General features: G+C 43.6%; 1 protein-coding gene across 2 annotated transcripts in view; it reads right to left on the bottom strand.

The window, feature by feature from the left end:
- LOC122799715 (fibroblast growth factor receptor 1) overlaps positions 1-27,576 on the bottom strand; it is a 749,414-nt gene that overhangs the window by 365,904 nt on the left and 355,934 nt on the right. Inside the window, exons 5-6 of one of the 2 annotated variants that reach the window (XM_044068959.1) lie at positions 18,484-18,686; positions 16,202-16,347 (exon numbers count right to left, since the gene is read on the bottom strand). In XM_044068959.1, coding sequence (XP_043924894.1) covers positions 16,202-16,347; positions 18,484-18,686 — 349 coding nt within the window. The remainder of the gene's footprint in view (positions 1-16,201; positions 16,348-18,483; positions 18,687-27,576) is intronic. The other variant, XM_044068968.1, reaches the window with a different exon arrangement.

Raw genomic sequence — 27,576 nt, 5'->3', positions numbered from 1 at the left:
TTTAGCTTGAGGCCATGACTTTGACACCAGGTGTCTATCTCAGTAAGGCCTTTTTGGAGGATGTCTGTGTCAGCCGGAGAGTCAATTATGGCTCCCAGTTTGCAGTCATCAGCGAACTTGGTTAGCCATAGTCCTCCTGTGTTTGCCTGTACTTCTGAGAAATATATGCCGAACAGTACGGGTCCCAGAACTGAGCCTTGTGACTGGTTTAGAGTCAGACCTGGAGCCCGCTATTCTTACCGTGTGAGTTCTGTCTAAGTCAGTTGGCAACCCATATTGTGACGTAGGGGTTTATGTTCAGGCTGGTGAGTTTTTCTATAATAGAGTGTGGAATGGTGTTGAACGCCTTGGCGAGATCAAGGTAGGCTGTATGAACCACCTTTCCCTCGTCTATGGCCTTGGTAACTGTCTCGAAGAAGTCAACCAGGTTTAGTAGGCATGATCTGCCCTTAAAGCCAAAAAAGAGGACATTTGGTGGAATCATATATAGCAGCCGAATTTTTCAAATAATGACTAGTCACCTGGTGCAAAAGACAACATAACAATCTACTTGGAAGGAATTTTCTTAGCCACAGTAATCCCCCCCAGAGTGAGTGAAGGACACAAAACAAATGGTCTTCCTGAATTCATGTATCCTCCTCAGGTAAATCATTCAGGGTACGAATAACTCACTCTACACTAGATTGTGTCTCAGAAAGAAAACAGAGATAAATGGACTGGTTTAAGGACAGTTCTAATCTCATTTCTAGAAACAAATGCATATCTGTTCTTGTGAAAGACCAAATTAGGGCCTGTAGTTTACTGATCCTGCTGTCACAGCTTATGACTACTTTTAACAGTATCTAAACGCTGAAGTTGCTGAACCTGCCAGTTTAAATGTGAGACAAGCAAGCCTGGCAATCACAATATTCAAGTCTCAAGGAGGAAGAGGATTCTTCAGTAGCATGCAAAGATGTGCAACCTTTTAAGAAATGGTTTAAAGGGCTAGTGTTGAGCCACAGTTCTCCATTGCACAAAACTGTGATATGCACAAATGCCAGAAACATGCAAGCATGGTTGTGGAATAAATAAGACTCACACCTCAGGCACATGAAAAGGCAGGATCACTTGTAAACTATGACTGTAGGGGGACAGGATGCCTTTTTACCCAAACACAGACCTCTAAGCACAGAATGCCTGGTAACTGGAAGGCCTTCAAGCAGCTTGGACGACCTCAAGCACACACCAGGATATGGACTGAAAACAGAAGCTACTCAGACTCTTTGGCAAGCAGTCCTGGGGCAGTTTATCAAAAGTCTGAAACCACAAGGCAAAGGCCATGAGTTTTGGTTTTCTGTATATTTTTATTAAGTGTGGAGAGAAAGGTGGAAAAATATGCAAGTTTTCTCCTTGTCATAGCAAAGACTAGCTTTCTTTTACCTAAAATTCCCGACTTGCTGATCTGATCACAATGGGGAGGTCTATATGCCATAAAATGGTAGACAGGCTGGTTTTAAGAGTTTTCTACTCTTGAAGACACTATCCAGACAGGATCCCCTTAAACTTAGCCCTAGGAAAAGACTAAAGTACAGTTGTGTACACTTACCATAAATGTACATGTTCGAGTGTATTCACTGTTGCAGTCATCACACTTTGGTTATCTGCCTGCAGGTAGCCCGCAGTTGGCCCGAATACCAGAGACTTAGTATTTCTGCGTCGGATGCTGTCGCTTCTTCCTTGACGTCAGGTCACCAGGGGTATAAAAACAGGCAGCGGACGCCATTACATCAGTTTTTTTTTTTTGCTCCAAATGTCAGGAGTCCCCAAATAGGGATCTAGGATATGGTGGGGAAAACACCACCAGTAAAAAGTAAATACCAATACCAGTAGGAATTGCCATAGAGAAGAGAGGTAGAGAGAGACAGAAAACCAGGGGGCTGGAGGGGGGGAAACCAAGACTGCAACAGTGAATACACTAACATCTACATTTATGGTAAGTGCACACAACTGTACTATGTTCTTCACGTTTCACTGTTGCACTCATCACACTTGGGTTGATTCCCAAAGCTGATGAAGGGTGGAGGCAGTCAAGAAGAGTTAGGGCTGGCTAGCAGATCTTGCAAGACTGCTGTAGCAAAACCTGCCCTGGATTTGGAAAAGATAGGCAGGTGGTAATGCTTGGTGAAGGTGTGTACAGAACTCCAGGTAGCAGCTTCCAGGATGTCCCAGGTAGGAACTCCCCTGAGAAATACTGCAGAGGTAGATGTAGCCCTAATGGCGGTGAAGCGGATGACAACATACCACAGCCAGCAGGTCCATCTGATGGCGGTGAAGTGGATGACAGCATACCACAGCCAGCAGGTCCATCTGATGGCAATGCAGCAGATGACAGCATATCACAGCCAGCAGGTCCATCTGATGACAGTGAAGCAGATGACCGCATACCACAGCCAGCAGGTTCATCCGATGGCAGTGAAGCAGATGACAACATATCACAGTCAGCAGGTCCATCTGATGGCAGTGAAGCAGATGACAGCATACCAGTCAGCAGGTTCATCGAATGGCAGTGAAGCAGATGACAGCATACCACAGTCAGCAGGTCCATCCGATGGCACTGAAGCAGATGACAGCATACCACAGTCAGCAGGTCCATCCAATGGCACTGAAGCAGATGACAGCATACCACAGCCAGCAGGTCCATCTGATGGCAGTGAAGCAGTTGACAGCATACCACAGCCAGCAGGTCCATCTGATGGCAGTGAAGCAGATAACAGCATACCACAGCCAGCAGTGGAATGTCAAGAAGATGTGGATTGCTGTCCTCAACACCATGAAGGAATTGAACAGACACCATTAATCAGAAATGGTAGTGATGAGGAACTCGTTAGGAGCCCGAACCATGCAGCAGAGGGCAGTATCAACATACCCACAGAGTGGGGCACTGTCATTGAAGAGCCCACTGCCATCAGCTTTGTAAGTGCCCTAAAAATTCCAGGTGTGTTGGAGTTTTCCCTCTGCTTACTATTTGCCAAGCTTGTCAGCTACACCTTCTTTTACTGGCTACCACTGTTCATTCCCAACGTAGCACATTTGGATTCAAAAGGTGCTGGAGATACATCTACGCTCTTTGATTTTGGAGGAATTTTAGGTGGGATAATTGCAGGTACAGTTTCTAACTACACGGGAGGGAGAGCGACAACCTGCTGCGTGATGCTCATTGTAGCAGCTCCCGTGTTGTTCCTGTATAATATATGTCAGAATGGAATTGGAACCACAATTGCTATGCTGATTGTGTGTGGAAGTCTGGTGAATGGTCCATATGCTCTCATCACTACAGCCATCTCAGCTGACTTGTTTCAGCTCCTGCTTCACATCTGGAAAACATTTTGGATCGCACCTGGTTTCTACAACAAGCTTTCTGTACACTTTTTAAGGGACCAAGATGGGGACCAGGAAAGCTAAGACTGGGTCTTCCAGAGGAAATTCCCAAGGTTTGCTGTACTGTGAAAGTAGAACCGGTATACCCAAAGAAGAAAAACAGTAATTCTTCAGATATGGGACTGACGCACAATTATCAGTACAAGCAGAGGTCATAGTCACCTTTTCATGCAAATGTCCGAGAGCAGCAAACAAGACATGGTGGTTACATTGGTGAAACTGGTGGACTTTCAAGAGAAAAAGAGCGACCTTTGGAACATTACAGTTTGCATGATGAGCGTAGCACTTCATACACACACCAAGCTCATACACACCCCCACCCTCTCTCATACATACACCACACCTCACACATATATACTACAATGCCTACCTTCCCACAACAAGCTCTACTACTATCTACTCTTTTAATATCCCTAACCTACATTACCCAACTTAGCCTCCACACTAATACATACCTACCTCTAACCACACACACCACCACCTCACACCCCCCAGATATATCCCACTCATTCACAGATCTCTCCAGAACTTTACTCCTCCAGCCCATCCAATCTTTTCAAACTCTCCTTACTCCCTACATCACCATCTCCTCACCCCACTCTATCTACTTTCTCTAAGACAACCCTCCCCCCAAAAAAACATACTTCCCTTTATCCTCTACTTTTCTTCAATCAGCTCCTCTCTCATATCTCACTCTCTCTGTCAGGTGACATCCATCCTAACCCAGGCCCAACCCCTACCTGTACCCACCCTAACCCAAGTTCTAATCAATACAAACACAAGACTATCCGCCTCATGACCCTAAATGCACAAAGCCTCTGTAATAAAATCCCCAGCCTTCATGCCTGGATCTTACAACCAGCCAGACATAACCGGTGTCTCTGAGACCTGGCTCAAACCCTCCATCAGAGATAATGAAATCCTTCCTCCAGGCTACCACATTATACGCAGTGATAGAACTCATAGAAAAGGAGGTGGCGTAGCAATTATCTACTCCTCCACTCTCATTTTTACTCCATTGACCATCCCCATCCCAACATTTGCCAATGCAGAAATGACTGTAGGCTTTCTAAAACTTAACTATAAATCCATCTGCTTCTGCTCCATCTACATCCCACCCGGAGACAATACCAAAACTCTGGAAGACATCCTCTTCTTGGTTTAACTCAAACATCAAATATGAAACCTACATTCTTGGTGATGTAAATATTAACTGGACCTCCTTCCTCATAGATACCCCAATCTCACTCTATCAACCTCTACAATTTCACCCAACTAATAGACCTCTCTACTAGGCCAAACAAAGATGGTTCCTCCGGTACCATCTTAGATTGGATATTAACAACACATCCCAACCATATCTCGAAAGCTGGTGTAATACCAGACCCCCTAGGTGACCACTTACCAGCTTTCACTGACCGCCTATCCTCACACACAGAAAAACAACACATTTTCAAACAATCCCGTAACCTATCTTCCTTCATCCCAGAAATCTTCTCTGAATGCCTCAAGGTTACTAATTGGTCCCCACTGAAAATCCTTCCACTAGATAATGCCGTCACATATTTTAACCAAACCTTCCTTACCTTACTTGATAAAGTAGCCCCTTTACAAACCAAACATATCAAAACAAATTCCTGCCCCTGGCTATTCCAAGAAACTAAATTGATAATCACTCAAAGAAACAAAGTGGAAACTGTACCAAAAACAGAAAAACCCCACCACCCTCCAAGAATATAAACATCTTCGTAACCTGGCCAAAAAATCAATAACAAAAGATCGCAAAAACTACTACAGCAGTCTGCAATACAAACACTCAAACAATCCAAAGAAATTCTGGACATCCATCTCTTCAATACTCAACCCTGGTAATACTTCCAACCCCTGCCCCAATCCCAACCTCTCAAGTCTTGAAACGACCACTAACTTCAACACATTTTTCATTGACTGTATAGCTAAATTATCCTGCATTTTCCCCAATCCATCCATCATTACTAACCCCTCACCCTGCACCCCAAACCTTCTCTTTCACCCCCCTCCTCCACCGCTATTCTCACTTAAACCTGTCTCCACCTATACTATAAAAAGACTACTGCAAAAGCTAAAACCATGCCGCAATGCCCCTGACAACCTTCCAGCAAATATTCTTCAAATATCAGCCGAATCTATAGTCTATCCCATATCCATCCTCATTAATAGATCCATTCAGGAATCCTATGTACCAACCACCTGGCGTTTAGCATACATAATTCCTCTCCACAAAGGTGGTAAGAACACAGACACTACCAACTTCAGAATCATAGCTATACTCTCTCCTCTCTCTAAAATTCTAGAGAAAGCCATCCACTCCCAGCTCATGCCCTACCTAATCCAGCACAAACTCCTCTCCCATCCAGCACGGCTTCTGCCCAGGCCACAGCACCATGACAGCCCTCATTTCCTTCCTCGAAACAGTCAACCTAGCACGTGAGAGTGGCAAATGCATATCTTCTCTTTTTCTTGACCTCTCAAAGGCATTCAACACTATTTCCCATTCCCTCCTCCTGTCCCAGCTCTCACACTTGCATCTATCTCCCTCAACCCTAGACTGGTTCTCCAGCTACCTTTCCATGCGCCAGCAGGCTGCACAATGGAAAGAGTCAACCTCCCCTTTCTTACCTACACCCACAGGAGTTCCCCAAGGATCAGTACTTGGCCCTCTGCTCTTCAACTTATTCATTAACAACTTTCACCTCTCCATCCCTGAAGCCTCAGTCATCCAATAAGCAGCTGACTCCACTATCATCTGCTCAGCCTCCTGCCCCTCCAAACTTCTACTTAATACCCAAACAGCCTTCTCCAAAATTGAATCATGGATGCAAATCGCATCACTTGGCCCTAAATGCCAACAAAACAAAGCTAATGATATTTCCTCCCATTAAAACTTCCCAGTTCCACAAAGTCCAATTTTCCACCAAAAGCCACAATAACACCCCTCTTGATATCGTTCCTAGTACCAGACTACTTGGCATTACCATCGATGAAAACCTAAAATTAGACTCCCACATCCTCTCAGCAATCAAAAAAACCCACCAGAAAATCAGCCTCCTCTACAGACACAACTACTACCTTACTCCATCTTCCCATCATACCGTTGCATCTACCTTCCTTCTCCCCTCTCTCTTGTACGGTGCTCCCCTATTCTCCAACCTACAACTCGGACACTGTGCTAAACATGAGGCCTGTTACAACAAAATCTGCAAATTTGCAACCAATTCTAAGAACTCTTCCCATCACTGTCACTCCCTACACACCCTAAACTGGCTAGAACTCCACAACCTAAAGTACCTACAACTTACAACAGCCCACAAACTCATCTTTAAACCAGCAGAATGCCCCTCTCTTGCCAAATCTCTAACACCCTACACACCTACCCGTACCCCGAGATCCACAGGCCAAAACCTCCTGCATGTACACAAACCCATCCACCCAACTGGTTAACTACTACTATCCCACACTACAGCCAAACTATGGAACAATCTCCCCACACCACTACGCAATATACCTAACCACAACAATTTCAAATCCATGCTTCTCTCCCATCTCTCCTCCAAATGGGAATGTCCTTCACATGCTCCCACCTAAAACTCCCACACTACTAACTCCATACCTAAATCATCATTTCTTCGCCTACTTTAACTTATCTCAGAGATCTTGCTCAGAACACCTTTTCATAAATCTTTTGCATGCATGCCTCTGGCCTACCTTACTCATTCTCAAACTTTCATTGTTTGTTTTTCTTATCCATTGTACCCACAATATTGTTTTCCTCTGTAATATTGTTAATTTTTCTCTATTCATATGTATTTGTATGTCTGTTTGGGGCTTTTCCCCTAGGGTCTCCACTGAAAATGGGTAATTCTTACCCAGCTGGACCAACCCGGTTAACAAATGCAAATAAATAAATAAATGTGTTCTGACCCCCGGAGGGGTTGGTTTTCCATGGTGTTTGTAGCAGAAATGGATGCGGTGTACTATCCATATGGAAATGGTTTGTTTTGAAATGGCCTTGCCCTCTGCCCGTTGCAAGGCTAACTAGCAACTGGTCAGATTTTTTGAAAGGCTTAGCCCTATCAAGGTAGAATCTGAGCTGTCTGTACACGTCCAAAGAGTGCAGGATCCTTTTCCCCTTAATTTTGAGGATTAGGGAAGAAGGTTTGCAAATGGATGGATTTGTTTAGAGCCACACTGGACACCACTTTAGGCATAAAGGAAGGGTTAAGTCCTGAGGGAAACCCTGTCAGCATGGAAAATAATGAAGGGTTGCACAGTCAGTGCTTGCAACTCAGACGCTCTTCTAGCTGAAGTGATGGCTAGAAGCAAGGCTGTTTTCCAAGAGAGGAATTTTAACTCTGCTGAAGCAGCAGGTTCAAAAGGGGGAAGTGTGAGCTTTTCCAGTACAAACGTAAGGTCCCAAAGCAGGGGTGGGTGCTCTACTTGGTGGCCTTAAGTTGTTTGCCCCTCTCAGGAACTGTTTGATGAGAGGGTGAGAGAATAGAGGTGGCTCAATATTGTAATGAGCCGAGATGGCAGATGCATGGATCTTAACGGAGGGGAAGGACAGGCCTCTGTGGAGTAGTTCTTCTAGGTAATCCAGGATTAGAGGTAAGGAGGGCAGTGCTGTGTCCTTTCCTTTAGACTGAATCTAAGAACAATACCTTTTCCACTTTTCAGCATAGGATTTCCTTATACTGGGCCTTCTAGCTTCAACGATGATGTCCAGCACCTGTTTGCTTAGGGTTGCTGGTGTAGTATTTAAGGAATAAGCCAGGCTGCAAGATTTAGGGTTTGCAATTGTGGATGCAAAATCTGTCCCTCCTGCTGAGAAAGCAGGGTTGGGGGGGGGTGGCACCGTTGTCAGGCTGCGCAGGAGTGGGAACCAGGCGTGGCCAGTCTGTGGCAATCAAAATTGTCCTTGGCCTGTCTTGTTTTATCTTGAGTAATACTCTTGAGAGAAGGGGGCAGAGAAGGAAAGGCATAAATTGAGAGGTTTTCCCATTGAAAGGCTAGGGCTTCTACTATCCAGGCCCTGCTGTGAGGGTTCCTGGTGCAGATTTTGCTTAGCTGGTGGTTGTAGGGGGAGGCAGAGAGATCCATCTCTGGGGTCCCCCCATTTCTGAATCAGAAGGTTGAAGGTGCTGGGCTCCAATTTCCACTCGTGTGAGTCTAGGAGATTTCTGCTCAAGTCATCTGCCAGTGAGTTTTGTTGGCCTGGCAGGAACTGAGCTTGTAGATGGACTTTGATATCCAAGGCAGTGTTCCATGGCTTCCCCTGCTTGTTGATGTACCACTTAACTGTGGTGTCCGTTTTTATCAGCAGCTATCCTGGCAAGAGTAGGTATCTGAAAGCTGTCAGGGCATTCTGTACAACTAGCATCTCTTTTTGGTTAATGTGCAGATGAATCTGACTTCGGCTTCCAGTGGCCCTGAATACATTTGCCAGCCATTTGAGCCCCCCCATGCATAGTCTGATGCATCTCTGGTCAGGGTCTGCGCGGCGTGGGGTTGAGTAAAAGGCAGTCCCTTGTTGTGGTTGCATGCTTCTGCCCACCAAAGGAACTCTGTCCTTAGGGTATGATAGGAATGACCATTTTCAGGTCCTGAGAATGTTGGCACCAAAGACTTTTTAAGTACCATTGAAGTTTCCTCATATACAGTCTTGCATATGGAATTAGCAGTATACATGAGGCCATGAACCCTACGGCTTGCAGTATTTTTCTTGCAGATAGCTGGGTTCTGGTGGCCATTTGTTTGAAGTAGTCTGTCAGATAGACCTGTTTTCCTGAAGTGAGGAATGCCATCTGGGAAGATGTGTCCAAGCTTGCTCGCAGGAATGCAATCTTTTGACTGGGTACCAGTTGTGATTTTTCGTTGATGGTGTACCCCAATGAAGTGAGAAGGCCTTTTACAAATGCCAGGTGCTGAAGTAGCAATTCCAGACTGCCCGCCTGAATCAGGCAGTCATCCAAGTACGGGTAAATTTGGATATTTCTCTGCCTGCAGTATGTAATGGCTGGAGCCAGGCAATTTGTGAATACCCTGGGCACAGTAGACAAGCCAAAGAGAAGTGCAAAGAGCTGATAATGTATATACCCTGCCCTGAAACGTAGATACTTCCTGCATGACTCCCTTATGGGGAGTGCAGATAAGGCTTCTTTTAAGTCTAGGGTGACTAACCAGGCATCCTTGGCTAACATGGGGAGAAGCTTGCTGCAGGGTAAGCATCTTGAATTTTGGTACCACCAGGAAGGTGTTGAGAATTGAAAGATCCAGGATTGGGCGCCAACAGCCCTCTTTCCTGGGTACCAGGAAGAGTCTGGAGTAGAATCCTTGAACCCTCTGTTCTACTGGAACAGGCTGAATAGCTTGGATATTGAGCAGGGAAAGTACTTGGTTTTGAGCCTCTGCCCACTGGTTTGGAAGAAGGTCTAGAAACCCGCTTAGGGATGGCAGTGAATGGAAATAAAATTTGTACCCCTGGGATACAATGTTGAGGACCCATCTGTCCTGAGTGATGGACATCCACTTTTTTGCATGAAGGGCAAGTTTTCCAACTAAGGGTACAAGCAATTGGGCAGGGCTGCGAAGTAGTCATTGTGAGTTTTTTCCATAAGGAGGTGGCTTACCACTCCCTGCTTTAGGGGTGGGGGCACTCCATTACTTAGATCTCTGCATACCCTGATACTGTAAGTCTGGGTGGTCTGTTTCCCCTGGGTCTTGTTTGGGAAGGCCTGTAGGGGGCTGGAAAGGACCAGTGTTTTGAAGGGCAATGCCTACTGAATCTAGGGGGTTGCACTTGCAGGAATTCTTCAACAGCCTGCATAGATTTAGCTTTTTCTTCCATCTTAAGAACCTCTTCTGCTTTGGTGCCAAACAAACGGTCCTTATTCAAAGGAGCGTCTAGTAATTTAGATTTGACATGATCTGGCAAGGTCTGCTCCTTCAGTCAAGCATGTCTTCTCGGTACAGAGCCACTGACTGCTGTCCTGCAAGATGAGTCTACGGCATCAAAGCCAGACTGCAAAGTATGCTTACTAACTTGGTTTGCAGAGTGCATAAGCTCCTGCAATTCTTTGTTTCTGCACAATCTGGAGAAGTTACCACTTTTTGTTTAATAAGTTCCATAATATATTGCTGGTATTTCAGCATGTGAAACTGGCAATTCAATGCCTGATAGCAAGAGTTACAGAAGTATATACCTTCTTACCCCATCTGTCCCAAGCTCGGGAATCCCTGTCCGAAGGGGTGGGATTTTTGGCTGTAGTAGCCTTAATACCTTTAGGCCCCTGGGAAATGATCTTTGGGTCAGCAGTAGGATTCTTGAAAAGAAACTTGAGAGCATCAGATACTCTGTAGTACCTGTCTGGTTTCCTAGGGGCAGAAGGTAAAGTGTCAGGAGTAAGATTGGATCCCAAGAAAACATCATCTACAACATCCAGGACAGGGGGTATAGCTAAAGGCCTGTGCTGAGGTGGTTCCGCTTCATATCATCGAATTTTATTTCATCGAATTTCAAAACATCGAGACCAAATCGTCGAAAACCCATATAATTGAATCTCAAATCATTGAAAACTAGAAAGCAACTAGAAATAACATCCCAGACACTGTTTACTACATTTATGCAGGGGGACAAGCCCCCCCTGCACCCCCCATGTGCGGGGCTCTGCCCTCCCACACCCCCCGTAATTAAATAAACCAACTCCAAGGTCGCACTACAGTGGGGTTAGGAAATTACCTTTTCCCCCCACTGTAGTGCAACCTTGGAGTTGGTATATTTACAAGGGATGTGGGGGGTGCAGGGGGGCTTGCCCCACTGCATAAAATGCAGTACTAACTCTGTGGAATGTTATTTCTAGTTGCTTTCTAGTTTTCAATGATTTGAGATTCGATGAGATGGGTTTTCGACGATTTGGCCTCGATGTTTTGAAATTCGATGATATGAAGTGGAACCGCTGAGGCAACTCTAAAAATTCTCCAAGTCTCTTTTTGGACTGAGGATAGTCTTGGCATTCCCAATGGAAATGCTCTCTTAAAGTATGCAAGGTTTCACCAAAAAAAAAAAAATCCTCTGGACGGGAGGCAGAGGGAATGGATTCCGCTGCATCTGAATCCTCATAGGTGGATAAAGACATGTCTTCATAATCCGAAAGGTCAGAGTCTTCGGACTCCTGGTGTGTAGAACTTGAAGGGGCTGGCTTCCCCTAATCAGCGTAATAAGGTCTTCAGCCATTCTAAGTATTTGTTTTTGTGGCATGGGTACCTGAGCATGCGCTTTGGTCGGTTTGCTAGGCATAGTGGGTACTCTGGGCCTAAGAAACTCTGTAGTTTTGGCTAAAAATGAAGTCTGTTTCGATCATCGGTAGAGCGAAAAATTGCCTCAGAAGCTGGTGCCTGCACAGTGGCTCCGGACACATCCAAGGTAGAGGCATCCACTGTTTCCATAGTTGAAGAATCATCTCACGGCATACCGGACTCTGAATGGGTCTCAGCAGAGGCCTGCGAATCCACTGAAGCGGGCATCAGGGACTGCAAAGGCACCTCACTGACTACCGGCAAATTGGAGACTAGCTTAACAGAAGCATCGTTGTCAGTTTTGGACATATGCGGTCTGTTTTTATCCTTACGTTTTTTCGGAATATCTGTAGTCTGATGGCTTACCAAAGCCATTTCAGACTACGGAGATAGAGAGTGAAAGAATGTAGCGACAAAGAACCTGATGATGAATGGTTCGAGCGTTAAATAAGGCACAAAACCGACAGCGAGGGACGTCGTGGTCTGGGCCTAAACAGGTGACGCAGTACGAATAAAAATCTCTGAGGTATTTCCTTTCCACAGGCAAGACAATTGTTAACTTTCGGACATAGGTTAGAGCAAGAAAAAAGGATCCCCAGCAGGGTACTTAGCTTAAGACTTCAGGATTATTCAACTCAAACAAAAAGTTCAGGTAGTTGCCGACCGGCACCTGCAAACTGTTTCTGCTTCGGGGTCCTCCTCGCCTAGAAAGACTGATGTAATGGCATCGGCTGAGTGTTTTTATACCCCTGAAGTCAAGAAGAAGCGACAGCATCCGACGCAGAAATACTAAGTCTCTGGTATTCGGGCCGACTGAGGGCTACCTGCAGGCAGATATCCCCAAGTGTGATGACTGCAACAGTGAAACACTAAGAACATCAAGAGTTCACCAATGCACTGGACACTGGTTCGCATTAAGAATGATGCCATGGTCTCTGGTTTAGTGCTTCTCTGGAGGACAGGTATAAATGTGTGTCACTATTTGTTCATGCAACACACTACAGTATGGTTGTAAGGCTGTGGCAGAAGGGGGATCTGGTTCCCATTCACCTTCCAGATCTTTAAGGAACAGGCACACTGTCCTTAGCACCAGCTGGTTTATTTGAAGCAAGCTTTCTTAAGGGATTTAATTCTCCTAAGCAAAGGAGAAGCCTATGTGAGGTCTCAGTCTACCAGTGAGGCTTTTGTCATCAGACACTCAAGATGGAGTCAGCTGCAGGAAGGGAAGCACTACAATGAAGTTAATAGGAATTACTCACCACTCTGGAAACTGGTGAAAGTTACTAATACAGAATCTGTCATCTAGGTAAAGGACTACAAGAAGTTATTTGCACTGCAAGGCCTCTGTCATACCTAACACCACCCTGGACAAAGACACCAAACTAATTCTTTGAACTGAAAGTGAAGCCCACACACTGCAAATGGAAGAAAGATGTTGTGCAGGCCAAAGACTGATGTGACAAGCATGCTTATGTTTATTTACTGCATTCAATTTAGGTGTCCTGCTGCAAAAGGGAAATGACTGGAGTACCATTATCCAGAACTTGACATACCACTTGTGACTGCTGAAGTCACCAAGGTCAAGGGATGGGGGAAAAATCTCCTATCCAGCTCAAAACTAGGACATTAAGGCAGTAGAACCCTTTGCTTTTCTCCAAAGTAGGAACATTCTTTAGGACTCCTTTCTGGACTTCTTTCTGGAAAAGGATTTAACAGTTTCCAGAGACTGCCACACATGACCAGATCTCTAGATCTTAGAGATCCATGGCGATGGCTTTCCAAGCCTCAACAAAGTTGTGGAACTGGTGTCCCACAGATGGTTCTGCTAGTTAGTTTGGGCTGTAATGCAATGAAAATATCATGCCTCTAGGAGACAGTCAATGGAAAAGAGACGGCAATACTGCTACATGCTTGGAACCACCTCTTCATCCTACAAGGCTGGGAGCTCTTATCACTGGATCATGGGTTATCTGAAAGTGAAGATGGAAGCTTGTGGAGGCTTCAGAGATCTTTCACTGATTTAAAGGCCCATTTCTTCTTTTGTGAAATATTCAACAAGGTCCTAAGAAATCTGTCTAAAGAGGATGGCACCCTGGAAGGAGGTACCTAGTATGGCCCTCCTGAAATCATCCTTGAATAGAAGCATGTGTCATGGAATCAGACACACACATACACATAGCAAAGCCAGTGATTAGCATTTCCAAAATTATCATGAACTACATATGTGAAAGTCCACTGAGGATGCTGCAGTTTGAATCTTTTCCAGAGCCTCCTTAATCCCAGATGTGGGAAGGTCTATCTGCTTTCCTAGTGTCTAGTTCATAAGGAAGGAATGGAACTGGACATGGTCAGACAAACAGCTAAGTAACTAGAGTAGCAGAAGAAAATGGCCTCCGGTCCAAAGCTCTACCCCTTGACAGGTAGCACAAAGAATACTTGGGTGCCTGGACTTGTGCTGTGCCACAGAGATTACAAAGAAATTTGCACAGTGGTGTTACTCCAGTATACCAGAGTTTGCACAGGGGGAGCTGAAACTTGACGCTTTCACTACTGCCGTAAAAATAGCACCTTAAGAGAGGTTCAATTTTTTCCTCAGATGCTAGCTTAACAGTTCTGTGCAGAACAGCAGAGCAACAACAGACAAGTTCATGATAATTTCATGAGTCTGACACTCACAAAAAGGAGACATCATCTCAAAGAGAGGTATTATAATTCTAAGCCCTTGATAAGAAAACTTTAGGATACTCAAACCCCCTTCTGATGGAAAGGGGGACATTTCCCCTGCTTCGAGTTAGAAGGGAGTGGTCTACTCTTGCCTGAAGTGCGATGTGATGAGTGAACAGGAGTCATGAGATGGGTTTCAGGCTATGAGATCCTGACACTCAACTGGGGAAGCAAATGCCAGAAGCAGCATCTGATTATGAAAAATCTACACAAGGCCCATAAAAGCATCAAATTATGTTCCTAAATTTGCTGTTCTACACCTGTGAGGATAAAGTCTCACTAGACATCAAACAATAAATCTATATCCAATGCCTCAAGACATCATTTTAGGCCCAAAAGTCTGGAAGTACCAGTAAGATTTTAACTTTTAACTAGCAAGACTTACTTGATTTGGAAATAAAACAAAGGTCTACTTCCTCACAGAATTCAACCACCAAGCTTTTGATTATGCCTAAAGATCATTCAAGTTTCTTAAAGATCTTTTCAGTGAGTTGACTAAGTGCCCTCGTGTTTCAGGAACGTCCAACACTGATATCGCAGGAGCTAGCCCTAAAGTGATTGCTAGGGTTGCACCTGTCACTGTCAGCCAACACCATGTGCAAGGTTAGTTTTTCAAGTGTAGGGACACCTGAAGAATGCATGGCCATCTCATAAATGGATTTCAAGAAAGCTTCAGTCAGTGCCTCCCCTCCAGGTCCCTTAGCTTCTACCATCTGTATGGCATAGGCACGGAACCTCTCCTTTCACCAGCATGCAGAAAATCAAGTTTTTTAAAGTAGTACATAGAGCAAAGTAAAGCTAGAGCAGACCCAGTCGTGCTACTTCAGTCAACAAAGAAGCACTACTGACGACTGTTTTGAAAGCACTGGCTCATCAGTTCCATCCCATATGGGAAAAGAATAAAGCAGTACTTAAGTGACAGACAATGAACAAATGCTTGTGTGCAAAGAATAAACTAGGAAACAAATGATTAAGCACAATAAACAATGCAAGTGTTACTAAAGTAATACTGCATATACACATACCGATAGTAGCACTTGTTAGTACTCTTGCGTCTGGCACGTTTTGATATTACTGGCAACCATACCCTCTATACCTTAGATGCCTTCAACTGTTGTTTCACAAGCAAGTTTGCCAATATGACCCTTTACTAACAGGATGCTTTGGCTTTCTCCAGGTTGGACCCTTGTGGCTAATCCTTAGCAGCCAATAAATGAGGAAGCAGAGGTAGCATGGAGTGGGCATTCTACAGTCATACCCTCTGCTTGTTAGTCAATAATCCTACCATAAAGTATGGCATACAAGAGGTAGTGTCCTGAGCTGCCTGTGCTGTGCATTATTTGATAACTTCGAATCCCCGCCCCCAGGACAGTCAAGGGACTGGTTCATGAAAAATTCATTATTAAAACTCAGTGGCCTTGGGTGAAGTGGAGAGGAAAAGCTCCCAAACTTAATATAATGTCCTTGAAGTTGCACAATCTTGGGGGATGTTTGTAAAATTCAAAACTGTAAAGCTACCCCAAGCCTCTCCCAAGGCACATGGTTAGTACTAGCTCCCTGTAATTACCCACAGAACAGTAGTAGACCAAGGTCCATCCTGCAGTGAAAGAAATGTCCGAGTTCACTCTCATCTCGGGCTACCAAAAGTACAGATTTTCTGTCTCTGCCATCAGTGCTAGTTTCCTGCCATGTTAAGACCCCCCCCCCCCCAAAAAAAAAAAGTGCTTACTTGTTCCTTGGAAATTCCCACTGTGGATCTTCTGATAATTCATACTCTGATACCCCAGTCAGAATTGGGGTGCCACTGGAGGACAGCCGAGAGGGTCGTACAAGCAGGACACCAGACTTCATAGAAGAGCTGGACTCAGCCGATACCTACAGTAAACAATATGCAAACAAACAAAAAAAAAAAGAGGAACAATGCCATTACCTTGGGAAAATAAACCTCAAACAGTAAGACACCAAAGTCAACCTACAGATAATGCACCCTCCCAAAAAGGTAAAAATGAAGAGGTACACAGTCAGAGCTGTAGACTCTCTTCCAAGGGAATGCTATTTCTGTCAAAGCTTAAGTCTGGACCTTTTGCGCCCTTTAAGTCTTTGGCTCCACAGTGGCTCTTGCCTGTGAATTTACACTTGTGTTCTCCATCCTTTGCACAAACATTAAAATCTATGCAATCGTGTGTGTTACTTAATGTATAATCACAAAAACACATTCATCACAATGCCATATAAAAAAGGTGCTACCTGTCATGACAGTTCAAATCTTAAAGTGAATTTTAAAATTTACATTACACAAACTAATGTTTTTCATGTAATACTTTGCAAATAGCTTACAGCTACCTCAGTAACCACACAAATGAAACCTACACATCAGCAATTTTTTTCAACTGATTGTGAGCTGCCATGTGTCTTGCACCTACTTTCAGTGTGTCTGAAGTTTTGAAACGGTAACAGAAATAAAAAAATACTGTAATGTCCACAAACTAGTTGAGTACTAGTGTGCATCTCTACAGCCATACAAATTAGAAAGCAATGACGTTCTGCCTGTTATCATGTACGTTTTCATATGCTACCTTTAAAATCACTTGAGTCATATACATTCATTTTTTTGTAATACTGCCTGCTATTACAGCGAGTGGCATACATACTTTTACATATATGGTTACAGTTTTGGTGTAACCATAATCCTCCTGCACCAAGCTTCACAGTAATAGCATACTGTACCAACATGGAAATAACAGTCTATATTTAGTGTACTTGCCAATGTGCAACATCCTACTGCTACACAATCCATATACCCACTTTTTGTAGATGTAACTTCCATCACCATCAGCTACCACATACTCCCATCCAATTTCCAAACTACCCTAATATTAGAATTGAGGTACAGTACATCTCCATAAAAACTGGAAAAGCAGACACTTAATATCTCCCAGGTCCCTGTGATCCTCCCACCCTGATCTTTGTTGTGCTGTGACTCACAAAGTTTAACCCACCCCAGTACTGCTATCTCAGTCCATACTAACATACAAAATATATTATTGGAAATGAACAGCATACATCTTGACTAGTTGTATACCCAATTACATTTACTGTTGGAATCAGTGGATTCTTCCCACTATTGCCTACTTCAATGCTTGCTGTAGCCTGCTGTGCTTATATTTAGAGTTTAAACAGCACACACACTTATTCATCACTCTTATCTCTACTAGCATAAATCCAATATATCTACTTTTGTCAGCTTATTTTTCCTTCTACCATCATGTCACAATTCTTGATGTACACAGCATACTACGTTACTAATGTACATTCAAGACGTGTACTTTTAGTACTAGTTCATTTCGCTCACTAACACACTTGAAATATTCTGCTTTGTCTTTTCTTCTGTCTTTGCTCACTGAATACATTCGTTAGCTTAGTAAGGCTACTGCTGCAGGGAAGTAAGCAGCAACAAGACTAACTATTTTAATGTGCTTGTACAATTTTCAAATAGGAACAGCAACACAACATCCAGTGATTTTAACTTCAGAAAGCTTAAGAAATATAGCAACTCAGATAAAGTGAAATATCAGCAACATTTCTAACCCTGCATTAAAAGTTTTAAAATGACACGACTCAAGTTACAGGACACCAAAGCATGCAATATGAGGTACCAAATGGTGTCGTAGGGTATCAGACATGTTAATTACTTGACTCTGTATACAGCTTTTTGGAGCAAAAAAGTTAAAGTGCCAGAGTATGCATGCCATCCTTGAAGAGCAGTTTTTGCTCTTTCAATGCATGTATGTCAGCAATCTGATACCAGTCTTACCTCAGGAGGGATAGGTCACAGGATATCAACATGTGCAATGTGTTGAGGTAATATGCAGTGAGGAATGGCTGACTGACAGCTTTTCAAAACAATACTCATCTTATAGCACCAGTACAGCCCAAGTGGGCACAAGGTTAAATAAGGGAAACCTAGCTAGTACAGTTAGGTAATATGCAAGAAACCCCCTATCTACTTTCTGTTACCTGTCGGTGCATTGGGAAATTCTTAGACAGTTTGTGGACAGCCAGCTGGCTGCTGAAGTCAGGTTTCTTGGTGGTGCTCTTCATCTTGAAGATGACAACAGTGATGACCATGCAAGAGATAAGGAAGGCTCCTGTGCAGTAAATAATAATCTCCAGGAAGATAGGTGAAGGCACAACGCTGGGCTTCTCTCGGTTATCTGAGTTGGTGTAAAAAAAAGACATTAATAACTACAGCACTAAAGATTCCAGTGTTCTGATTCCTCAGCCCAGTGCTAGCGACAGCTCACTGCTCCAAGAGAAACAACATTGTGTACTTTCATTTTTTGCCAAACACACTTAATGCACAGACAACTGAGCACAGCAGTTCAGATAACAGTAAAAGTATTTTAAAAAACAAGGTATCCGATATCACAAGACTGGCATACAGTCTCCACAGCAAATGACTGGAAAAAAACTACATAAAACTTGCTTCTGCCTATGGCATTTGTAACTGCACTTGAATTGAAACAAAATGAAGCTTTGCTTCACAAAACAGCAAAATACCATTTGTAGAGTGATAAAATATAGGATTCTGCATTGGGGTGCTTAACGTTCATGGGAGTGCAGTTGGTGAGTGAAGGAAGTAGCATACACTTTCATTTTTTTTTTTTTTTTTTTTGCCCACACTGTCAGCACAGCTTCAGCACTCTCCTGTTCAATGGACCTACCCATTCATTCCCCATCACTAAGACAGAGTCAACCAGGAGCGGCCATCATTCAGGCAGACATCAAGAGTAGTAGACTTTTTACATGCTGGCCCTGATTCCCAGGGTGTCGTACAATGGGCTGACCACAGAGGCCATTCCCTTATTCCTACAAGGGGTATTTCCTCAAAGCAGCCCCTCCTCCCAAAGCAGTAGTTTTCCTTGATCTCCACCATAGAAATGGCAACAAACAGTGTTCTCTTGAATGTGTGCACCCCCCCACACACACACACAAATCAGAGGAGTGCTCTTTTATTTCTCCCCCTCCCTTCCTTGTTCCTAAAATGCTGGGGCCACTAATGAAGCCCCAGTCAACTGGATCCTAGTAAGGACTCCATCCCTGTGTGCTACAGAGCCATGCTAGCTTTCATTCTTAACCACAAGTCAATAAGTAAATGGGCCACAGAAAAGCACAGCATCCAAAGACGTGATGGTCATAGGTTCATAGGTTCATACTAGGCTATCTGCTCTAGGGCATTTATAAGCCTAGCCAGAATGTTTGGCTTTCGCCACCCATTTTAAATTTATTTTGCTATGCCCTTTTTCGAGGTTAGTATACTGTGCCTCTGTCTAACAGTGACACAGAAGTGATACCAGAGGTAAACCTACGATCTCCCATCCACTCATCAAGATTCCTCTTGAAGAGAGTCAATGAGGGACTCTGCCTAACCTGGACTGGGACTTTATTCCAGAGTGAAGGGAGCCTTTGGGTTATGAATCTGTCCCTCCAGCATGTCCTATTTATTTCAGTGCTGAGGTTCAAGTCTCTCGAGCGTGTAGCTCGATGGGATTTGGATTTTCTGAGGTGCAGCATGTCCATTAATTCTGGGTTGGACATGGCTTTATACGTCAGGCACAGATTGCCTCTGAACAGGCGGTATGCCACTGAGTAGAGCTGGAGTTTCTTTAACCGGGCAGCATATGGCATCTGTTTGAGCCCTTTGATCCTCTTGGTGAGGTACTTTTGGGGTCTTTCCAGTTGCTGCAGGTGTCTGGTAAGGTACATCCCAAAAGGATCAGCTCAGCTCTTCTGTACATCAGCTCTTCCTCTTATAACACTAAACTAAATGTAACACATAAGGAGGGCTTAGCATGGAGAAAGGGCCTGATGCATATCACACGAGAGGATGTTTCTAACATTGCAAATGTTAGAATGAAGCTTCAGTGTGCTCCTTTCTCATCAAAACTCCACAGTTGGCCCAAGCAATACAAGCGGACATTAAGCTACACACATACTGTATTATACAGTGGCTCTGAAAGGTTCTTAAGCCAGTGCACTTGCCAGGTTAACAAATAAACAGTGTACAGTGCTTACTTGTGCATTCTAGAATTTAATTTGGTTTCCCAAAGCACAGCTGCTACAGTATGACACAAACACAGCAGCAAATAAACAACAAGCAGTGTAGCATGGGCAATTTACATGTCTTTCTGGGAACAGAATCCAAAGGAATAAAACAAATTTGAATGTCCCACTTCTCACTAAGAAAGCAGCAGTGATCTAGTTTTTAAAATATAAACGCAACCCTAGATGCTTCATGCAGCTGTTTTGGAACCACACTGTGTAGTAGTGTACATGAGCTGATTAAGTCAGATTATGCACAATGGACCATACAGTTTCAGTGGTGTTACTTCTGATGTTGCACTATGCTGTGAATCAACTGTATGCCATGACTTGCAGAGCTATGCAAAGCATCATTAGTTCCATGCACAACAATGGTACACTGTTCAATGGAGAGTTATGGTAATACTTCAAGTATATACTGTACAGCTGTCAAGGAATGCAAACAAATACATACCACTGTTAGACAAATTTAATACCTGCAAACAAACACTCTAGAAATCAGTATACAGCAGTTTCATGACACTGGTTCATTCACTTATTTTGTTTTGTGGTACATGGGACAATGAGGCCAGTGGTCCTCTTTCAGGGTGATCCAGGAGCTTAAGAAAGCCTGAAGTCTTGCTTAAATGTCATAATGCAAACCAGAGTGGTTAAGATTCAGACCTAAATCTCTAGGTTTGCAGCCAACTGCCTAAAAATAAACACACAGAACTATTTCTTAGAATGAAACTTTAAACAATCTCAAAGTCACCAAGCTTTCTAGGAAATGTGACTACAGCTTTTCTAAACTTGGGACTGATGGAATTACATAAATTTAAGTACCTACCATTGATTCACCTTTTTCGCTTTGTTCTTCACAGATGGAATTAATCACATTCAGATCACACATCCCCTTACTGCTACAATTAAGAGAACTATATTTAAGTCAATACAGTCTCTTAACCACTAGTGTTGATAAGGCCCTCTGTGAATTAGATCTAACATGTCTGCTGTAGCTTAGTGAGAAAAGAATCAGATGCAGTAATCTGTCTACAAAAGACACAGCCTACAGACATCCTCATACTAGTCCCGCTGTCATAGTACTTTGGCTTAAACACTAGCAAAATTATCTTTAATTTTCAAATGGTCCAAAATGTTTTAGCATAGGAGACCCAAAAGGAAATCATTCCGCAAATATACCATTCGAGATTAGCTGTCACCACATGAAACAATTTTACATGTATTTAAAGTGCAATTATTCACCAGACAACCAATAAGATAACATATAGAAGTAATACTGCAAGTTTGAAGAGCTGAACCCATTTACCACAGTGGCTATCTTTGTGCAAATCAGTTAACAGTTTGCGCCAAACCTGAGCATAAAGGCATACCAGCAACAACTGAACTAGTCACACTGCCACCTAACCATCAACATATCTTACTTATTTGTTTGCTTACTGGTCAACAGGGTAGAGCATACACAGACCTTTTTTTTCAGACTAAGACCAGGTAAACTGTATGGTTAAGTGACTTGGTCATATCTTAGATATTAACATTTCATACAATAAAACAACTGATAAAACAAAATATATCCTTGTAGTCAATGCAAATTAAATGCTCACACAGTCTCTGTTTTAGTGCAATACGCACAACCAATCTTTTTTCCCCCTGAAAAAGCATGCAGATTTACCTCATTTACTTATGCTGACCAAGTTGATCACCTCTATGCTGGAGCCTATTTTCAGAGGAAAACCAAAGTGGTAGGTATATAAACAGAATACAACTCGTTAGATCAACAAAACATTAATCTTTTCTGCTACCCATATTTTCAATTTTTTGTATCTAAAATGTGAGTTACAATTACAGGACAACAGATTCCATTCCTTTAAAACTGAGACAATATCTCTCTCCTCTAGTCCCCTAGAACTTTTATTTAATCATTACTGAAAGCCATGGATCTATATTAGCGTCATTTAAATATTTCAACATTTTTCTTTACAATTATACCGGGATCTGCAGCTTTATGATTAACCACTGACTGCAGTTTATTAAGCAGCTATTCCGTCCATTCAAGTGTCGCATTTTTCAGAACCCTCTCAGCTTAGCTCTTAAAACCTTTCATTACCGTTTGCAAAACAGCCATTTACATTTGCAAAATAAGAAGGCACCACTATGGTTTTGTTTTTTTTATAAGCCTTACATTTAACATTAAGCTACTTCTTCAAAGCATTAGTTATTTAGACTACCTCTATAATATGACTGCTGCTATTTATAAACCTCAAACTGTTGAGCAATAAATTTTACAAAACAGGATGCATATAAATTGATCTTTAGCCTTGTTACACGTCGAAGTCTGTACAACAGTGATTTCTGGACTTTGTGTAATAGTTCTCACGCAGCATGTAAATATCCACATTATTAAGCAATAAAAATAAATATGGTACACTATTACATCATGGCATTCACAGGAACAATACTAGGCAAGGGGCAACAGGGTCCATAACAGCCCTAGCCATACACACCTTTACAGAGACATTCTTAAACGTTCTTGCCATCCACGTCTTAAATGAAGGCCCATACATAACCCAGGTGTAAATTTAAGTCTACCCATTCAATAATTACTAGCCTTTAAGAGAGAGACACAGCAGTACTGTGCTTGACCTGCAGTGGTAACTTATTTGATTGACTAGGAATACACCAGTTATAAAAAGAAGTTATGTTCTTACCATAACGTTCCATCTGTGTTGTTGATCTTCATTCTTTCCTGACGGATGGGTCTCTGTTCCGTCCTCGGAACAGACTTGACCGTTACAACAAGCTAGTGCCAGCCAAAAAACTCTCAAGCTAAGATTACCCATAGTGCTCCTCTCCTCAGATCGAGTTTACCCGTAAGAAAGGAAAGTGGAGGCCTGGTCTGAGCAAATGACCTATCATGAAGCTAGGACCAAATCCAAACCTCCAGGAGTCTTTCGGAGGGAGTAGGAGGGTGGGATGTCATGAATGAATGAACACAGATGGAACATTATGGTAAGAACATAACTTCTTTATATGATGTTGTTGATCTTCATTCATTCATGACGGATGGGACACAGTCCCCTGGTACTTTATTTCCTGGGAAGCCCTATGGAAGGATTTCCAGAGAAACACTAAGCCAAAGGATGCTCTCTCCTTGGAGACACAAAGTCCAACTTGAGATGACTAATAAAGGTATGAGGAGTAGCCCATGTGGCTGCTGCACAAATGTCATCCATGGAAGCCCTGGAATGAAAAGTGACTGAAGTACCAACTGATCTGGTTAAATGCACCTTGATTTTAGTTGCGCATTTGATTTTGTTGGTAGGCAAAAGACAGTCTTCTCAGCTATTTTGCCAAATTTACTTTAGTAACAGGTTTTCCCAATTTGGGTCCTGAAAAGGACGAGAACAATTGGTCAGATTTTCGTAGTGATTTAGTCCTGTCCCAGTAGAAACTTAATTGTCAATGTACATCAAATAAGTGAAAACAACATTCTCCTTTATTAGTAAAATTTGGGAAGAAAACTGGCAGGTCAGTGGAGTGATTAACACTGAATTCCGAAACAACTTTGGGTAGAAAGGATGGGTTAGTCCGAAGTGAGTCTCTTTGCGGAAAATTATGTAAGAGCGTTGCACACAAAGCCTGTAATTCTGACATTCTTTTTGCTGAGGTAATTGCTACCAAGAATAAAGTTTTCCAAGACAAAAATTTCATATCGCAAGTGGCAGCAGCCTCAAAGGGAGGACTAGTCAAAGTTTGTACGACCAGAGTCAAATTCTAAGGTTCAATCGGTTCTTTGAAGGGCAGTTTAATATGTGTGACTCCCTTCAAGAAGGTTTAACAGAGGCGGTGAGATATTAAAGAGGAATCTTGGAAACCATTGTGAAAGTTTGAGACAGCTGCTAACTGGACATGAATAGTAGAAGCTGAAGCTCGTGAATGGAGTAGACTTGATAAATACTCCAAAACTGAACTATTCAAAGCTGAAAAGGGGTCTAGTCCTTTTTCGAGACCAAAACATGAATCTGTTCCATTTGCCAAGATAAATTTTACTGGTGGATGGTTTATGGGAAGCCAAAAGAATCTTTCGTAAAGGGGAAATTATTTTGCCTGGCAATTATTGGAAGTGGAGGAATCAAGCGGTCAGCTTGAGGCTTGATAGGTTTGGATGGATCAACCGTTGTGGATGTGACAGTAATCCCAGAGTTGATTCAGAGTCCACAGTCAGTGAACCAGGTGAGGCCAAAGGAAAGGGAACCAGACTTGTCGGGACCAATAAGGTGCAATGAGGATTACTTTGCTTTTCAACTGAAGAGCTTTCTTTAGAAACTGTGGGATCAGAGGAAAGGGAGGATAGGCATAAAGAAGTCCCACTGACCAATTGTGTACTACAGGGTCCCTCGGGGGACCCCCCCCCGGGGGATTAGGGCAAAGAAGCTGCTGCATTTGTGGTTGGTAGGAGACGCGAACAGATCGCAGCAAAGCTGACCCCAGCGACTGAAAATCTCCGCTGTTATGACCGGGTTGAGGGACCACTCGTGAGGCAGAACTCATCTGCTCAGTTTGTCTGCAATCACTATGGAATCCCCGCGAATGAGCGCTGCTATCAGAAAGCGGTTGGAAAATATTGTCCATTACCAAATTCTCATGGCTTCTCGACACAACAGGTAGGATTTGGTTCCCCCCGTTTCTTGATATACCAGACAACCGACATGTTGTCTGACTGGATAGCAATTGTCCCGGACAGGAGGACAGATTGGAATGCTTGCTATGCCAGAAGCACCGCCCTCATTTCTAGGACACTGATATGCAAAAGTTGGCCTCCACAGGGGACCAAGTGCCTTAGACCGTCTTTCCCTGAAAATGCCCCCCAGCCCATCAGGGATGCGTCCATGGTCATTATGGCTTTGGGTTGAGAGGGTGAGAAGGGGCGACTCCATAATTCCTTTTCTGGCTTCATCCACCAAGTCTTGTTTGCAGTGATCTGTTATACAGATCGGAAAAGACATAGGGTGTGTTAAAAGGGACCACTGTGATGTCAGCAGCCACTGTAGTAGTCTCATGTATAGTCTTGCTAGAGGAACTATAGTAATCATTGCTGCCACTGATCCTAGTAGTTGAAGGACTGCACGAGCTGGGACTTTGTCCTGAGAGAGCATCACCTGGAGTTAATATCTTGGTCTTTGGAGTCTGTGAAGCAGAAGGGCGACCTGGCAAGACAGTGTCTCGAATGTCACTCCTAGGAACTCTAGACTTTGAGTAGGTACCAGTTTTGACTTTTCTTTGTTTATTGAGATCCCCAAGGATCTTGCTAGTTGTTGAGTGCAGTGCAAGGCGAGAAGCAGCAGACGCTTGGTAGGGGTGGTAAGGAACCAATCGTCTAAATATGGAAACAACCAAATTCTTAGTCTCAAGTGAGCTGTTACCACTGCCATACAGTTGAACACACTGCGGACTGTGGAGAGACCAAAGGGCAGTGCTCAAAATTGGTAGTGATTGGCTCCCAGCCGGAGGCAGAGAAATCTCCTGGAGCATTTGTCCATTTTTATATGATCATATGCATCCTGGAGATTTATGGAGCACGTCCAGTCATCTTTCTCCAGAAATGGGAAGATAGACTGAACAGTGACCATCCGGAATTTTGTCTGTCTGACAAACTTGTTTGGATGCTGAGGTCCAAAATTGGCCACCAGTCCCCTGTCTTTTTTGTCACTAAAAAGAACTTTGATTAAAATCCGGATTCTATCTGGTCTGGTGGGACTGTCTGGATGACTTTTTAGAAGCAGCTTTTGAATTTGCTGTGCTGCTGCATCCCACTGACTGGGTGGAACGTCCGAGATTCACCTTTGCGGCCTCAGGTAAAGATCGAGAGGGATGTGATAACCTCTGATAATTAGTCTGCACCCAAGAATCTGTCGTTACGGAATGCCAGGCTAGGTGGTGCAGAGAAAACAGTCTCCCAACAGCTTCCAGAGGCAAGCAATCATGCCGCTCTTTAAAAGCGCAGAGTAGGGTTGCTCAGAAAAAGAATCTCTGGAGAGCGTCTTCCTGATGAGTTCCTCCCTCTGCCCTGGGGGGATAACTCACCATGGGTGTCACGGAAAGGCCCTTGGGATTTTCTAAACTACATCTTTCCACTTCTTCGATTCCTACAGTAGGATCGTTGGGGAGTGGGAAAATGTACGCCCAGAGCAGACAGGGTCTTGCTGTCCTTTTCACACCTGGTTGTGTCTTTAACCTTTGGGCCTAACAGAGACAAAGCGTTAATAGGAGCGCTGAATGAGGAAGACTTAGTGTCCGCAAAATCACACAAGCGCATCACGCCTAGATGCACTTGTGTGACTTTGCGGACACAAGTGTCTGCAAATTGTCCGCATCACGCCTAGATGCGCTTGTGACTTTGTAGACACTTTGCGGACACTCAAGTGTCTGCAAAGTCACAAGTGCATCTTGGCGTGATGTCTCATGAAACGCCAGCACCCGCTGCTCTGGCCACCCCTTCGGTAGTATGAGAAATCAACCACATGGACGAATTAGATATGGATTCCTGGGTGGCAAGCTGTGAGGCAACTTTGTCACGTACCTCATCAGACACAGCTCCTGCTAAGGTTCGAAAGTTCTGTGATGAAGTCCCCCTAGAGATGGGTAAAGTGTGCTAAGTAATTCAGGGACTGAATGGCAAAGGTTGATGAAGCATACACCCACTTCCCTAGTCTATCCATCATCCAGGACTCCTTGTTTGGAGGGTGGACAGCAGGACTCTCCTCAGAGAATTCCTTCCTAGTGGCCGCCGCCACCACCATACCATCTACTGCCAAACCTATGGACCAATGAGGGTAATCCTCTGGAGGGCAGAGTGCTTTGTCTAGTCTCCGGGGGATTGGCTCAATGGTGTCAAAACTCTTGCAGGCCTGCTGCACGATGACCTGGTTTAATTCATCTGCAGGCAGGGTCACCAAGGAAATAGAGGGTCAAGCACAGAAAGCCTACAAGAATACAAATTCCTCA

The sequence above is a fragment of the Protopterus annectens genome, chromosome 1.part0, assembly GCF_019279795.1.
Source record: "Protopterus annectens isolate FY-2018-M chromosome 1.part0, PAN1.0, whole genome shotgun sequence".
Classification (NCBI taxonomy): domain Eukaryota; kingdom Metazoa; phylum Chordata; order Ceratodontiformes; family Protopteridae; genus Protopterus; species Protopterus annectens.
The sequence above is the reverse complement of the archived record's forward strand: the minus strand, read 5'-3'. Positions and strand labels throughout refer to the sequence as shown.